Source organism: Tamandua tetradactyla, chromosome 18, assembly GCF_023851605.1.
Source record: "Tamandua tetradactyla isolate mTamTet1 chromosome 18, mTamTet1.pri, whole genome shotgun sequence".
Lineage (NCBI taxonomy): Eukaryota > Metazoa > Chordata > Mammalia > Pilosa > Myrmecophagidae > Tamandua > Tamandua tetradactyla.
The window spans coordinates 51922905-51941128 of NC_135344.1; the positions used below are offsets into that span (position 1 = coordinate 51922905).

At 34.3% G+C, this 18224-nt stretch overlaps 1 protein-coding gene across 1 annotated transcript in view; it reads right to left on the bottom strand.

Moving 5' to 3' along the window:
* Positions 1-18224, bottom strand: part of DSG1 (desmoglein 1) — a 40247-nt gene that overhangs the window by 12557 nt on the left and 9466 nt on the right. Inside the window, exons 3-10 of the mRNA XM_077135720.1 lie at positions 17909-18040; positions 16629-16784; positions 14854-14998; positions 12464-12630; positions 10536-10670; positions 10059-10244; positions 7760-8019; positions 4151-4290 (exon numbers count right to left, since the gene is read on the bottom strand). Coding sequence (XP_076991835.1) covers positions 4151-4290; positions 7760-8019; positions 10059-10244; positions 10536-10670; positions 12464-12630; positions 14854-14998; positions 16629-16784; positions 17909-18040 — 1321 coding nt within the window. The remainder of the gene's footprint in view (positions 1-4150; positions 4291-7759; positions 8020-10058; positions 10245-10535; positions 10671-12463; positions 12631-14853; positions 14999-16628; positions 16785-17908; positions 18041-18224) is intronic.

Here is an 18224-nt window from a genome sequence, read left to right on the forward strand (position 1 = left end):
TTATGCTGTTAATCAAAGCCCATGGTTTAACTTAGGGTTCACTGTTTGTATAGTGCAGTTCCATGGATTAAAAACATTTTTTTCTGTGATTCAATTTTTAAATCAAGCCATATGAATATCAGTGCTCCTGAAAAACTGTCTCATGTGTTGAAAAGCATAATCAGTAAGTAAATACTTGGCCAGCAGTGTATTAGAAGCTTCTGAGGAGGCATTTCTAGGCCAGTTGCTAACTTGTCCACTTCTCTGTAATTAGAGGTGGATTCTATTTGCTGTTTTACTGTCTTTTGTCTTTAATTCTTGTTTATTTCTTTCCTTTTATGGGCTGACAAAACAAACGGATTTTGAGCAGATTGGCAAGTCATTTTGACAAAAATCTCCTAGTGATAAAGCAGTATATTTTCTAACTCAAAACTAAGAGTTTGAATAACTCATAGAAGAGGGAATCAGCTTTACTGAGGGGAAAATCCTTATTACAATAGAAAGTGAAACTCGTTTGTTTCACAAGTAAATACTCCAAATTAGCTTTCTCCCTTGGCCTTCAAAGTTCCAATACGTTAATGTGTTTGTTGACTAAACACAAGGAGAGTGACATTTATTTGTTTCAACTAAATTGCTCTATACTTTCGTTTGTTTTATCTAACCAACCAACCAACCAACCAACAAACCAACTAACGAACCAACCAACCAACAAGTCAGTCAACCAACCAACCAACCAACCAACGAACCAACTAACAAACCAACCAACCAACAAGTCAGTCAACCAACCAACCAGCATTTCAAAAGCGTAGACTGATTTTGAGTGAGTGATACAAGAGGGAGCACATCAAAATTTTTAGATCAGAAACTGTGTTATCGACTGCAGAGGGGCATAAAGCAACTTTCTGGAGGCCATGAAAATGTTCTATATTTTGTGGATGTATACATCTGGCAAAACTCATCAAGTTGGGTACTTATATTGGGTGTATTTTTGTATATAAAATGCATAAAAAATAGAATAAGAAATGTATCTAAATGTACGTACGAATCCTTAGCATCTTAAATAAAACAGGCCACAACTCAAAGCTATCAAATAATCATATCTTCCACAATTTAAATGAATTTAACACAATTTAATATATGTAGAGAGGCAAAGAGAAGATGTCTTTAAATGAGCTGACGTTCTCAGACTAATGTTAAAAACACATTGCTGCAGTGATTGACCTTAGATAAATCAAATGCCACACTCCTGATGTTGTTTAAATGAACGTTATGCCACTTGTATTTTCTATTTTTTATGCAATTTCTCTAACTGTTCTCTCTTCAATTGCCTCAAATTGCATCATGTCTACACTATCTCCTTTCAATAGGATTTGAATGTACGATAATCCATGATCAAGAAGTGTCCTGCAGAAGAACCATGGTTCTAAAAGTTCAAGGTGTGATTTTTTTTTTCTCCTTCAGAGTCTGGTGTCCACTGTATAGGAAAGTTCATTCACCAATATGTAGTATTGGGCTAGAAAATTTTCATAACTTTGAGACTCTGGCTGGATTTTTGTAGTCATAATAATTCTTACTTTAGTATAGGAATATATAGATGGGAATGTCATCCTATTTGTATCTATTTGCAATAATGTATGTGTGTATATATATATATATATGTATATATATATGTATATATATAGTTATATTCAAAGCAATTTAAAAAATGCCATGATAATTTTCTCTACTATCTTTAATACTTTGAACTCTGTAGATTATTTTTAATATTTTAAATACTTAAATTTTCAAAAATATTATGCAATCCATATCCACAAAGATTATTTTACAGCAAAAATCATTATATCATGTCTTTATAAAAAGAAAATATAGGATGTTTTTAAAAAATTATTCACAGACTATACTACTGCTATCTGTAAGTCCAGGTAAACTAGAACTAAGTATATTTTACTCAGAAGGGAAGAGAAACAATATTTAAGTGCCTCTTATGGCATTTTACATGTATAATAACATTTATTTTTTCACAGGAACCCCCTGAACTGTTATTATAATCAACCTTATTTTTGTTACTGGTAATTCTATTTATTGGATGATTTTTTTACATCATAAGTAGAGTGATATTATACATCATTTGAAAAGTAAGGAATTGTAGAGACAATAAATCAAAAGCAAAAGAAAAAACAAGCCCATATAGCATCGCCCAGGACAACTTCTGTTGATATTTTGATATATTATCTTTTGGGCTTCTTTACAATGTCCATAATTTGCTTATTTATTGATGTCACATTGATGTGATCATATACTTTATTCCATTTTAACAAATTTTAAACTTTTTATAGTAAGCATTATTCCATGTTTAAATAAACCTTTCATTAACATTTCTGATGGTTACATAATTTTATATCAAGTAAACCATGGTTTACCTTCCTAGTTACCTATTATTAATGTTGCTTTAAATATTTGTTTGTTAAAGAAAATGCTGTAATGAACATCTCTGTGCATGCAGCTTTTCATCTTTAGTACTTTTTCCTTAAAGATAGAAGTGGGATATAATACAGGGATAATTTTGTTTGAAGTCATTTTTTTTTTTTTTTTTTTTTAAGAGAGAGGGAGGAAGGGAAGGAAAGACAGAGAGAAGGAAGGAAGGATGGAAGGAAGGAAGGAAGGAAGAAAGGGAAACATCTTTAAACATTTTCTTGTTTTATTGTATTTTGTTTGTTCGTTTGTTTTTTACATGGGCTGGGGCCGGGAATCGAACCGAGGTCCTCCGGCATGGCAGGCAAGCACTTTGCCCGCTGAGCCACCGCGGCCCGCCCTGAAGTCATTTTTAAAAAATCTTTACTTCATTAATCTGTTACCTAACTTTTCTGGTGTAACCCTAGAACTTAGCACAAGGGCTGATTTGGTTAAGATTCATATTTGGCTCCTGAATAAATGAGTAAAAACATCTCTAGGAGTGTTTGACAGAGACAGGCTTTAAATCCAGTCTATCAGAAATCTAGTCTATCTGAGTTGAAAGAGCTCATGCCCTTGCAGCTCAGCTATGTTGATTCAATTTTCCTTTTTTTTTTTTTGTTATTTTTATCATCATCATATCTAAAATTTGTCATTAGAACTTTGCATGTCTCGATGACAAAAGGAATGGTCTCCATCTGCCATAAACTTAACAATAGGGTAAGTAAAAGTTCCAACTCTCTTTATGTATCTTCTTAAGCTTGATGCTGGATATAAGAAAAGAAGAACACTAGCAATTTGCCTTAGAACATTTCAGTGCTGAATCAAAACAAGCTTTGTATATAGATAGAGCCAGCATGTCTATAACATATTTTAAAAACTACATTAATTTTGACTGATGGTGGAAAAAAACAGTACAAGGTGGTGAGATTTTAAATTGTTGAATGACTTTATAGAAATGCTATTTTATTTTTTTTAATCTGTATGCAGATGGAAACTGTCAAACCCTTTTTTAGGACAAAGCAACACAGAAAGAGAAAAAGGGGAAAAAGGAAGGGTGCAAAGGAAGGAGAAGAAGTAAATATTGCGTAGTAGAATATTTACTTATTTTTATAAGTAAACTCCATCTTCACTACAGTAGAATTTGCCTGGGGGAGATTTTCTGGGGGTAATTTAATTTTGTTGGTTTTGAAAAATACTTCTGCATGCTAGTTTCAAATTGTTGTATAGCAACATTCCAGAAATTATGTAAAGTTCGCTTAGCTTCTGACCCAATATTACAAAATATATTCTAATTGAACACAAATTTATAAAATAATTTAAAAAATTCTTTTATTGACAATAAGAGTTTTTATAGACAATTTTTTGAGTGAGAGGACTTTTCTAAATACTTTACATGTGATATACTCCTTTAATCATTCTAAGTACATATTATTACTGGAAAATATTCCCATTGTACGGAAAAGAAGACTGAGGCATAGATCGTTAAATAAACTCACTTCAGCTAGGAAGTGATAGCATAAGATATCAAGTCAGTCTTACTCCAGAGTTTATGACCTTAGCCATTAACATATACTGCCTCTCATATTATTATAGACTTGGTTCTATCATGCCCAAGATGGAAGGACTACTTAAAAATACTCACAGCAATTAAAATCTTAATATTTTAGTATATATATAGCCTAATCTAGAGAGGAAAAAAGTTAAATTGATTTCTTACCATCTATGGATAGAATTGTTCCTCTGTATTGTCCATTAAGCATGTTATATCGTTGCCTGGTAACACTATTTCTCAAGGTAATTACACCTGTTCTTGAGTCAACAGCTAGCAGGTCAGTTGGATTACTTCCCAGTACATATCTGTATTTTAAAGAAGACAATACAAATTAACATTGGGTGACTAAAACAAAGAAACATTCTAATTATAAATTTAAAAAAGGTGTTTTTGATAAATCCCAGAGTGATTTGAACGTGAATAAAGAAGTATTTGCAAAGTCCTCTTGGTGGAATGACGAGAAAAGGGGAAAATTAAACTTCCCCATTTGGAAAATTCCTGATATTCTCTCAAGCAGTGGGGACAACCAAATCAATGGCCAAGCCTTCAATCTTGGGCTTTGTTCATATGAAACTTATCCCCACAAAGGATAGGCTAAGCCTACCTAAAATTAGGCCTAAGAGTCACCCCCAGAGAACCTCTTTTGTTGTTCAGATGTGGCCTCACTCTCTCAGTCAACATGGCAAGCAAACTCATCGCCCTCCCCTTCTCTATGGGACATGACTCCCAGGGGTGTAAACCTCCCTGGCAACGTGGGACAGAAATCCTAGGATGAGCTGGGATTCAGCATCAAGGGATCGAGAAAACCTTCAAGACCAAAAGGGGGAAGAGAGAAATGAGACAAAAGAAAGTGTCAGTGGCTGAGAGATTTCAATCAAAGTTAAGAGGTTACCCTGGAGTTATTCTTACGCATTATATGGATATCCCCTTTTTAGATTAAGGTGTATTCGGCTAGACGGAAGTGCCTAAAAATGTAGAGCTGTGTTCCAGTAGCCATGTTTCTTGAAGGTGATTGTATAATGATATAGCTTTTGCAACATGACTATGTGATTGTGAAAACCTTGTGTCTGATGCTCCTTTTATCTATGGTATGGACAAATGAGTAAAAAATATGGATTAAAAATAAATAAATAACAGGGGGGAACAAGTGTTAAAATAAACTGGGTAGATGGAAAATAAAAAGAACATAGTACATATCTAAAATTTAAAAACGGGCAAAATAATTTATTGTGTTAGAAATGAGGACAATGGTTATCTTTGCAGGCACTTGGGTGGGGATTGGAAAGGGGCACAAGTGGTATTTTGGGGTGCTGGTACTGTTCTATTTTCTGTTCTGAAGTCTAGTCACATAAATGTGTTTACTTATTGAAAATTGAACTACAAAAAAAAAAGAGCTAAAGGGGAATATATTTGGTGAAATCATTTGGGGACAAAGGTAGAATTCAGGCAGGTACAGGTGAATAAAGGTGCAATCAAAAAGAAGTCTGGGGTGGCAGTGAGCCAAGAGAGGCAGGAACAGGGACAGGTGGGGCAGATGTCACTTCGGTAGTCAACAAGGAACTGACAAGATCATGGTTGCTCTGTTAGGAAGCAACTGCAGTGGAACAGGCTTTTCTGCAATAGACCAGGGCTGAGATTACGGAGAGGTGAGCAAGGTACCCACCTTAGGTGCAAAACGTAAGGGGGTGTCAAACAACTTGGCAATCAAGCTAAGTAACTCCTTATTTTAAAGCATAATTTTTAAAAATAAAAATTAATGCAAAAAATCCCTGATGAAAAAAGTATCAGAATTTTAAATAAAGTCAGGCCACTGCTATTTGTTGTCTGACCCTATGTTATCACACAGCTGGCTGTGGCCTCTCTCTGTCCCCCGAGTCCAGTGTTGGGTTGGCAAAGTGTCATGGGAACAGATTAGACAGCATGTGTCTTTTCATAGAGTCATGTTTTTTGATCTCAGGGATTTTATAAACCTTTCCCACTTGGTTCAAAATATGGAGGATATCTATATGTGTGTACAGTACACACATGTTTTCCTTAGCCCCATGTTCCCACACGACCCTGCCTGGCACCCTAATAACAAGACGCCCCCATGACAAGCTGGTCAATGAAGAGGGGCTGCCGTAAGGCAGAAGCAGAAGGTTCAGGAATTTAAAGAGGAAAAGTCAGATTCAAGCAACAAATCTAGGGCAGAAATAAGAGAATTTGGAAATGCTAAGCGAAGGGAAAGCTCAGCTTGGGCTAAACAATTTTTTCCACCCAATTCAATCATGAAAAAAAAAAAGGGATTTTCCCAGTCAGTAGTTTTATCTATCGATAGTTATAACTCCTGAATATAGCTTGCAATTAATTAGAGTCAATTCCTCCCCACCTCCTCCAGGCTCATCCCAGCTGTTTGGGGCCATTTCGAAGTAAGCAAAGTTTTAAATTTAATAAAGGTTAAACTTAAAGATTTAAACTTAAGAATAACGAAAAAAAGTATTGAGTAGTCACTTCTGATGGTATGTCTTTTTACGTCCACTTGGCTGCCAGAATAATCCTTTCATGCTTTCAGTCTCATTTTCATTTGGTCTTGGTATCATCAGAACTATCCTTGAAGACCCGAATCCTGGGATATCTTGGGCTGCTCCTAATTCTAAACTGTTCTCTTCACAGACAACTTCTTCATCAGCTTGTCCTTCACCCCCTCCCTATTTTCACTACTCCTCCCTGTAGATACACTGACTTGCAGCTCTGATTTTGAATTCCAAATTATGAATTGCTTTGTGCTTCTATTCTTTTATTCTCTCTCTCTATTGACTTTCTCTCCTCACCTCTGCCTTTCGATCTTTTCCTTCTCGTTCACATATTTGTGAAACAAACACTTGCCAGACAATTCTGTCTCAGGCACTATGATGCAAAGCTCAGGGAAGAGAACTTGGAAGAGGAGACCTGGCCCTTCCCTCAGTGAACTCATACCTGTGCATTGCATGGCAGCTCACCAGCAATGGTGATATAGCATAATGAGATAACTGAAGAACTTGCACAGGGCAAGTAGAACACGAAGACTCTTTAAAACGCACTGCACACTTTAATTTTTTTGGGGGGGGCGGTGCATGGTCTGGGAATTGAACCTGGGTCTCCCTCATGAAAGGCGAGCATTCTACCACTGAACCACCCATGCACCCACATTTATGCATTTTACCCTCACTCTTATTCTTGGTGACCAGCATAAACACATGTATACATTCACATTTTTTTTTAATGATCAGTATATTGGGTTATAGAGAAATATTTAGGTTATAGAGTTTTTAAACTATATAACATAATTTTTCCTTAATAGAACCAATTTTTCATTCCAAGGTTATTGACCAATAAATATTAAGTGCCAATTAAAGTGAAGAAAGTAATTGAAATTATCTAAGTCTGATTCCAAGCAAGGCAAATTTGCAATGGAAAAAAATCAGTCCCATAAAATTTTCCAGGGGGAATAGGTACGGCATGTGGTAATCACCTAACTGATCAATAAAATATATAAAACACAAGAGTGTCAACTTTCAAGATACACTGTTGTCACGTTGTAAATCTTTACATTTTTTACATCATATAAATTTTTATATTTTCTCAATTTAAACACCAAAGTAATAATTCAGAAATTAGGACCTGTTTTTCAATTGATCTATGGCTTCAAAAATAATGCAACATTTTATCAGATACTTAAAGGTTTTCTAAAAAAAGAGAAAATAAGTGTTTAAGTTCAATATGTCATTAATATTAGTTTGAAAATGTCAGCCTTACCTGACAGTTGTTGAAGGTAGCAATGTATCCTGGTCAATAGCTACGAATTCTCCTACTTCAGAATTTTGCCCCATATTACCATTTATAGCAAATGTCTTTGAACCTGGTCGGAACACTGGGCCTTCAATTACATTTACTACTGTCACTGAGACTGCAGTTGCTGTGAGTTGATATTGAGACATAATTGAAGAATGAAATTCAGCTTTGTTTCTAACACCAAGACTAAGTTGCAGATTCTTCATCTCTTCATAATCTAGGGGCTAGAAAGTACAGAGCAGAACAGTTTCACTATAAGAGAAAACATCCCAGGTGAAAGAGAAGTTCTTTGAGAAGAAAAAAATTCTCACTCTCTCTTTCTTTAATTTAATATAAAGATATACAGATATCCAGTCTATTCTTACTTTATCCTTTATTCAATGAAAATATATGCAAATATGGTAAGAAAAAAATCCAGTTATCTTAGATTCGTTGTTGAAATAGTTGAAAACTTATAATGTGAGCTCCAGCTGTCCACTGGACTAAACAGTTCAAATAATATAGGGGGTCAAATCCATGCATGTTATCATGAGGTCAAAGACAGTTCATGTTAACAACATCATTTCATGTTTCTGAGAAAGTAGCTCTATTCATTACAAAGTTTGGGTCAAATACATTGGAGGTTCAATTATTTGACTTTTTCTCCATAAAGAACTATTTAGAAGAAATTTTACTTCTGTAACTGTGACTCCTTCAATAAGTCAGATAAAAGAATGTAATATGTACATAATATAAAGAAATAATGATTTTCTTCAGCATATTAAAAAAATTCATTTCATATGAAAAAATAACCAGGTGGCCAGTTTCATTATGTAAGATGTTGTTAGTATCTACAAACCCATAAACACCCATGTAATTAAGCCCATCTAGTACCAAACAAATTTTTCTAAATTTCCACATTTAATTCAAATGAACATAGATTCATACATTTAGCTCTCCTAGTTAGCTAAACTTGGCAGTCTTTGCTCCAATGTTGGCCTTATCTGCAATGTAAAAGTGGCTATGAAATTATATATATATATATATATATATATATATATATATATATATATATATATATATATATATGCATGTGTGTATTTATAATCCTAACAAAAGAATTATTATAAGATGTCATGTCTGGGAGAAAATGAGTATCATCTCCATTTTTACAGATAGAGATATTGAAGATAGAATGTTTGAACAGTTTTCCAAAGTACAGAGCAGTTTGGGTGAAATGCATTAGGACCATTTTTTTGCCAGTATGAAATCTAGACGGTGTCATGGACAGAATGTGACATTAGGTTTGAATGTCAGCTATAACCACTGACTAGCTCTCAGAACTTGAACAGATTCCATATTCTCTCTGAGTCCCAGTGGATTTCTCCAATATGGAGACCCAGTTTGCAGGGATAATGTGAGGAACACATTAAAGCATCTGCACATTGCCTCAGCAGAGGGACACTACAGGCATGGTGACACTTTAGGAAGACATATGAGGCAAACGACCACACATTTCTATGAAAAGAAGTCCTAGGTAGTCTGTTGTTCTGAAGGAAGAAAAGAGTTAGGGATTTCATTTTACCATGACAAATATATATTGCATGGATAAGATACAATCCATGTACAACTAAGGCAGTTTTAAAAAAGAACTCCACAAGTCTTCTAGCCCAGGGAGAAACCTTCACTATCAGCTCCCTTTGAGTTTTTTCTCACAACTCAAAAAAGTAGTGTCTCCTACAATTAGTAAAAAAATGTTAGGTCATTAATACAGGGGAGACATAGATGGATTTTATTAACTTGGACTCTATCTCTAGTATATTTATGTTCCTAATAGGTTTTGGTCAGTATACCCAGTGAGGTGGGACAGATAATCTTAAAATTTAAGTGTTTTTTTTTTTAATTATTTTTTTGGGGGTTACATGGGCTGGTAATTGAATCCAGGTCTCCCACATGGCAGGTGAGTATTCTACCACTGAACTATCCATGCAGCCCTGTAATTTAATTTTAATTTTATGAAAACACATTGAATAATAAACAATTTATAATTTGCTTGGTGCATAATCATTGACGTACAATGTTAACATGGATACTTCTTTTTGAGCTCATGTTAAACTTGTATTCAAAAAATATTCTTAAAATGTATCATACATCATTTCAAATGCAGTAATGTTTATTCTTTAATTTATGCAAGTTTGTGAAATGCTAGCTTCATTTCATTTTAAGCTTAACATTTTGATAGAAGATCTAGAAAACAAAAAATATTTAGGATTATTATACCTACCTTAACAACCTTTAAAATTCCCACATTTGTTCTTTCATTCATTTCTATTTCAAACCAACCTCCTTCATTTCCAGAGATAAAGAAAATCACTGCCATCCAGTTAGCTGAGTACTCCTCATCCAAGTCAATTATTCTAATCTGGAGTAATCCTGAATGTAGAGCATTTTCTTCGATACTTATGGCATACTGAAATGAGAAATAAAAAAAATCTTAATACAACTGTGTGAGTGAGAAAAGAACTAGGCTAGAGTTATATTAACATGTTTATAGTTACTAATTATTTAGAAAAGGGTTTGTTTTTATAGTCTTGTTCTTGATTGTTTTTTTTTTCTTCCTGTGCATTATATAAATCAGCATACTAAAAAAAATATGTGTCCGCATTTGGATTGTGTGTGACTAATAACGGCATGCACATCTGTAAGCATCATTGTCTGTTCAGTTTTTAGAATGTAAGGGATGCAAAGAACTAATACTTACCGAGGACTGTTCCATGTAGGGGATGTTATCATTGACGTCGAGTATTTTAATGCTACATTCACACTCTGCTGACATGCCATCCGCCCCACCATCTCGGTCTGAGCCTCTCACAGCAAGGCCATACTGGGAATAGGCCTAAAAATACACATTAGAGGCAATATCACAGTGGCTATAGACATTCTTTCCTCTGTCTCATGAAAAAGATCTTTAAATGTACTTAAATCTGTAATGGAGGTAAGGGTTAACAGATCATTGAAAATCCACAAATCAATCAATATTGAAGTTTCTTTTCCATTCCCGGCAGTACCTATCCAGTGACATTTAAAAGAAGCAACACTTTTTAAAGGTCTCAGCCCGTTATTAGTCATAATATTTCCAGTGGTTGAAAAAGTTTATAATTGGTGAAATGGACTGCACTGATCAGGAGAGAGATTCATGTTTACAAAGAATATATGGCATGAAAGCTCCACACCCTGAGTAATCAGGCTCTGAATATGCAGAAAGAATAAAGAGATAACAAATGATTTGTATTCGGGGGTTCTGGAGGAGTTTTAGCAGTGGAGTCACTACTGATGGAGCTGTTCTTGAGTCGACTCAATTGTGTTTTAAGTTTTAGCAACTGGTGAAAGCCATGGAGTCTTTCCAGACGTTTGCATATATGCATACACATACAAATTTATGGATATAATTTTTAAGGATTCATCTTGATGCTATCAATGGATGCCAAGCTACGAATATCTGCTCTGGTGACTTCTCTGTGACCGCTTGGTTCCTTTACTTCTCTCATCCCTTTCTCCCAACTCTTTACCACTGAAGCTCTTTCGACATTTAAAGAATCCCACTGGGCTCTTTAAGGAAGTTTGGGAAAGAAAAAGCTAAATAATAACTTTTCTGATGACAAATTTTCAAAAGTAAAAAGGTTATTTAGGTAAATTAGACACTGATGGCATTTGGGTCATTAAAGAGTGTAAAAATAATCCTCATTTGTCCTAAACCAAGGAGTAAATGGTAGGGAGATTTTCATTTTAATATTCATAGCTATAATAATTAAATATAACTTAAATGAGGGTCATTTGGTCTGTTGAACTTCCTTACTTATATGCTTAAGGTGCATACACATCAGCTACACTACATTTAAAGGCAGTATTTTTTAAAAAATGAAAAGCATATACTTTTAAATTAAACCTGCAGTCACATGGCATGCTAGAAACCACATAATGCTAATTCTAATTTAAATCTGCAGTCACATGGCATGCTAGAAACCACATAATGCTAATTCTAATTTGGTAACAATTTCTAGTTATTTTCTTATTTGTAAATGAAAAGATTAGACTGGGTGTCATTTAATTCCTATCCATTATTCTGTTCTTGTCTGGATTCATTTCAAAGTAATTAGTAGGCAGTTAATAGGTGTTAAATAAAAAGAAGGAAAAAAGTTCTGTTGTCAAAGGAGCTTAGTATATTCTGGGTTAAATAAAAAACAAGTAAATTTCTTAGCCTCTTAAAATCTTGTACCTTCTACCATATTTACATATTTACAAGATGGATATATAATATTAACTGTTTCTTAAATTTATTTCATTATGGAACATGTTTTTAAAAATCTGAGCTTCTTGAAGTTAGCAATGAACCATTATTCAATTATAATAATAATTGAAACTGCATGTTAATTGTATGTTTTTACAATTTTCTTATATTGAAGCAAATTCAATAGTAAAAGTAACATTAAATGAAAAATAACTATAAATGCACTTGAGAAATCTTCATTGTTTACTTTAAAGGTATTTCTTATGCCATTATCATTGTGTGAAAGGGTTAAATTGATGTTTTAAAATATTATTTTCTCTTTCTCTTTCTTTCTTAGGTATCTTTGCATTTAGAATCAGTGCCATTTGAGACTAAATATCTATTCAAAGAAAAAAAATTACCTCTCTGTCAAGGAAATTATTCATTGTTCGAATTTCTCCAGTATATCTATTGATAATAAACATTGGTGCATCAGAAGGTTCTTGTCTTATGATCTTGAAGGCTATTTTTGAGTTCAAGTTATTTGGTTCATCTGCATCAGTAGCATTGAGTTTCATCACCAGTGTATCTAGAAATCAAGGAAAATTGTTGTAAGTGGGCAATTTACACTTTTATTGCAATATTGTATATCACCTTTCCAACATTGTTTTGGCATAGCTGGCCCATATATGTGCTCTTTAACACATCAATACCTTAGCTCCTTTCCATACCTTTGCCTTGATAAAAAGATCACATTTTACTGGGAACCTACGCATTACTGAGAGTTGGGAAACAAAGGTAAAGTGTTAGTCTGGCTTTCTATTTGTTGTCCTAGTATGATTCCTTCCTTCCTTTTCTTTTTAAAGCTGCTCTGGTGAAGCAAAATGATATTGACAGGACCAACTGTTTATGAGCGATATCATCTTGGCCTCAGTTTCCACATCAATAAATGGGGATTACAATCGTAACATCCTCTTTGATTTCATGTGAGAATTAAACAGCTTAATGAAAGAAAATTATAAACACAGTCTACTCAATAATGCACCATCAATAAATATTATATATAATTGTTCTATTCTGCTTGGTCCCTTGTAGAGTGCTAGGTAACAGGTAGGTGAAACTAAATGCATCTTTACTTTGTTCTTTTCCTTATCTTATAAACAGTTTTGATAAGCAGTTTCCCTCATCTTTTCCATTACTCTTATAAGCAAGACAGGGGAGAACATGAAAAGCTGCTGATAGTCATAAACTAGAATTCTTCTCTACACCCCAACTCCATTCAAACATAATTGTCCTTTCTATAGATGCAGTTACATGATGCCTCTCCCTCTCCATCGGTCTCTGTCTCTCTCTCTATTTGTATAAATATGTATGTATATATTTGTGTTTATATATGTGTGTATTCATTTCAGTATCATTTAAAAAATGTTTCCATGGGGCAGTTAATTAACTAATTATGGCACATCTGTATAATAAAATACAATGCAGCCTTGAAAAGAATGAAGAAATCAATATGTACTGATATGGAAATACATTAAAAATATTTTTAAATAAAAAAGCACATTGTGGGTCAGTATGCAAAAGATGACCCTCATTTATGTCCAAAAACATGCTTATCTATATTTATATAATTATAAAACATATGAACTCAAATAGCTGATGCTATTGTTTGTCTCTGAAGAACAGTACTAGGAAGACTGAGGGATGGATTCCCATAGTCTTTTAACTTTCCATATTGCGTGAAGTAGTTTTTAATATTCAAAATACAGGCCTAATATTTTAATGAATGAAAGTAAAATGCAAGTGTTATTTTTATCTACAAGAAAACGCCTATCTTAAAGTTTAAAAGAAACTATGTCAAGCTGAAGTTTCAAATTCAACCAAGAAATCATCTCTGCTACCTTTTAGGTGTTCAGGGCAATCTTCTTTGGTGTGCTAGGCAGTTAATGTATGACCCCTCTCAATTGATTAATTAATTAATCAGTTGGCAGTTGATTGATTAACTATGGCTGATCAATAGTTAGCAGTTAAAAATGCCATTTACAATAGGCCATAAGAAGGCATTTAGAGCATTAGGTTGTCAAAGCCCTTGTAGGTACATGCTTTAATCATCCAGGTTTTCTGGTGCCCCTCAATAAGCACCACTTAAGAGACTATGTGCTTTAAATATGTATACTAGGACAAACAGGACTGGGTTTATAATGCATATCAAATAGATAAAATCAGTGCGTGAAAAGCAAACAAAACCTATGTTTATTGAATATATGTATATGAAAGAGTAATGCTTGTTTTGCATGTATTTGTTGTCAACAAAAGTTCCTGACATTATGACCATAAAATAGGCTGCTTGGGAGTGATTTCCATGAGACTGTAAAGTAGTTTATAGCACCACCATCACCACCACAGCCCCCAAAAACAGTATGAACAAAACTGGATGGACTGTTCTTCCAGGTAGCCTCGGCTGGGAAGCTGAATTCTCCTCCCAATACTGCTGCCAGCACTGTGCAAAATGCTTTTGGAATTTCTCACTAGAATGTTGTACAGTGCTAGTATGTGAGCTACATGAGAAAACCATCCTTGCTATTTTGGAGTTGTTCTTTCTGTTTGACAGATTGGAGCCACTCCCATAGTTGAATAGAAAACCATTATGGTGAATCCTTGACACCTTTCGGCGTTTGCATGCTTCGCCATAACTTATTTCTTACGCTCAGGATGTGGTAGCTTGGCAGACTTTAAGTTGTAGTTGCCTGGCTGTGAAAAGTGATCTGGAAGTCAAAATAATCTTGTTTACTTAATGAAATAGATTACTTACTGGCATTACTGTTTTCTTCTATTTGTCCAAAAAATGTCGCCATAGAAAATACTGGAGGATTGTCATTTATATCCAAAACCCTGACTCTGAGCTCAAGAGGTCTCTCTAAATCCTGGCCCTGTGAATTCAGAGCCCGGCAATAGATCTAGGAGAGCAGAGAGGAATAATTACACAGGGCAGCACATACTTATTAAGTTCTTTGTTTGAGCACTACGTTAGGCACTCTGGGAAACTAAAAGAAAATGACATTGTTTTCTCCTAGAATATATGCATAAGCAGTACTTATAACCAATAAGGGAAGGCAAACATGAATACACTGTATCTTTTAAGAAAAGGTAACCTGATAAGTTATAAAAGAGGAACAAAAAGAATGCTATGACTTTATAGGAGGATGTTACGATTGAGAAAGAGAATTTCAATGGATACAGCTGGGAACCGGTAGTGTGTTCCAAAAAAAAAAGGAAAAGAAATGCTGTGCTTGAAATTAGGAATAATAGCTATTGAAAGATATGTGGATGTGGTTACCTTGAGTCACGTGGAGACTTCAAAGAAATGCTAGTTCTTAAACTAGGCTGTGACTACGTGGGTGTTTGTATTGTTACTATTATCAATGTTTTTAAAGTACATAAGTGTAATGTGAATTATTTTATAAATGTGGTATATTTAATGTAAAAATGCATTGTACTTACAGAAAAACTTATTAGTATGGCCTACTAACTTAGAGGGTTTGTGGGGAAGCATGGTAGGAAATAGAGAGGAATATAGATTTGATATTGAAGACAGTTGTCTGAGGAATGAAGAATACAAGCAGCATGAGTGCAAGCAGCAAATGTAGACAATTATTTGACAGTGTTTTTGGGTATGGATTGATGGAGTTTGATCAGGAGAGATTAAATGATCAAGGAAAATTTTCTTTATTTCTTTATTTTTATGCTAAGTATTAAAAAGTGTTGGCCATGATCACAAGTGGAAGTAGAAGTAGCCAGTGGAGTGAGTAGAAGTGAGATGAAAAAAGAATTGACAGAATAAGGTCCTAGAGAAACAGAAATTGTGGGAAATAGAAATGTCTTTGGGTAAGCTGTGGGAGAAGCAGAAAAGTGATTTTGTTTTTGGATTTAATGTAGGACATTTCTGACCTGCAGGAGAGGTTGTTAATTGTGGGAGTGTGTTATAGATAGCTTCAGACTTTTTAATGAAGTTGGTCATGAGGTCAGCAGCTTCAACTGGTAATGAGGCTGAGCTTTTGAAGAGAGATATTCAAGCTTTGTGACAGCTTCTGTAGAGAATGGAGAAAGAGTAAGCCGTGGATGAAAGAAAGGATTTCCATGCTGCGTTTAGAGCTCAGGTGAGCTTGAGGAGTGTGAATTTGTAATTTATGTTCTCTGATGAAAGGCTCCCCACAGTAGTTCCAGAATCATCAAAAAGGATTAGAGTTAAATTGAGCCAACATTCTAAATTAGATTAAACAAAAAAAATGAAAGTTAGCCACCAGCACTTCCAAACACTCTGATTTGCCACAGGAACAGACTAAAGGTTAGTATTTTTGCTTATGACATTTAAGTGAAATACTCCTTTCTCTCTTAACAATCTCTCTTTGTTTTTATTGAGTCATAGGGTGCTCATGGATTATGAGACAATAAAAAATGCCTAAATATTAAGACCCTAACCATCTAATCAAATATGAGCTGAGCTTAAGATTTTCCAAGAATAATTCATACCTGGAGAGACAGAGAGAGAGAGAGAGAAGGAGGAAAGGAGAGATGGAGCCCACTTACAATGAAAAAAGGGGTGACTTCTCGATCAACTATGGATGTTATATTAATTTCACCAGTTTTTTGATTAATAATGAAGATTCCAAAAGGTGGTTGATCAATTCCTACTCCAGAGATGCGGTAGGTAACTTGCTGGTTTGCGGCACAATCTGAGTGAATCTGCACAAAGAGCACAAGTGAAAATATTATAGGGTGCAAATGAAGAGTTCTATGTTTAATATAAGATAATGATCTTTATTGAGAGTTATCAAACGTGATATTCCTATTATCAATTGGGAAGGGTTAGAAATAGTTATTTTCCTAGAGTTTGAAAAATTACAGCTCTGGTATTTTCAATGGTAACTGACAAGGGAATAAAAGAAATTCTTTTTCTATCTCTACCAAACAAGAAAATAGTAAAACATTATTCCACAAATCTAAGTCTATGCCCTTACCACTTATGCATTCAGTCATTTATTCAACATATATAATTTGGTCTTTCAAGGTCTCTGTTAATACCGGGGCTGTATTGGGGAACTCCTTGTTATCTTAGGGAGTTTCCTGATAGTGTCATTTCATAACTTTTGATTTGCAGTTTTAAAACTCATTTTTAAAAATGTAAAGTTTTAGAAGAAAGATTTAAGTGTTATTTAGGTGAGAAGAGCTATCTGTGTATAAGCTCTTAATTCTGAGAATGGGAGGGATGCATTAACAAAAGAGAAAGGAGATCGTCCCAAATACAATGATTATAAAAACCAGGACTCTGTTTGAAATAAAATATTGGGTGACTGTCAGCAAACATTATTGGGGAGTCTGTGTGTGTATTTCTGAATGAAAGTATGTGTTTATTTTTGTGTGCATCTGAGTATGCATCTATGTGTGAATGTATGTGTATAGAAAGGAAGAGAAGGGAAAATGAAAGAAAAAAGAAGCTACGAAGGAAGGTACATTGTGAATGTTCATAAACAGGCACAAAAGTAGACATTCGATTTTAATAGATTGTGGGGCAGAAAGGTCTCTGAATGTGCTGAGTGCTAAATCCATTATTTATATTGCTTTATTTTTTACATGTAGAGTTTGGAGTAACACATCATCAAATGTACTACTTTTGCTAGTGCAGCGGGTCAATATTTAACTGTTTATCTGAATACCTAAATTTCTTAATAGATCCTTTTTAGTGGCTTCAATTTTTATAACCAGAATGACTGTGGTTCTGTCTATATCATAACTTTTTTAGTAAAATACATTCATAGACCATTTTAAAAATTTGATGTTCTACTTTATACTTTTCGGCTGATACTTGCTTTGGCAATTGGGTTCCTTTTTGAGTTGTCTTCACCTTCACGACAGGCGGCAGCGAACTTGATCCATTCACGTTTTTGCCTTCTGATGGAATGCCACTTGATGGTGCCATTATTAGTGCTATAATCTCTTACCTTGAATAAAATACATAGGATAAAATAACCATTTCTATTATCTTTTATTCATAATTTACATTCTACTGGAGATTTTGGAGGAGGAGTTAATTATAATGCCAGAGAGAGAATGTTCAGTGACTGGGAAAATTGGTAATTTTGATACTCTATTAATTTTAGCATTATATGAACATTACTTATAAGA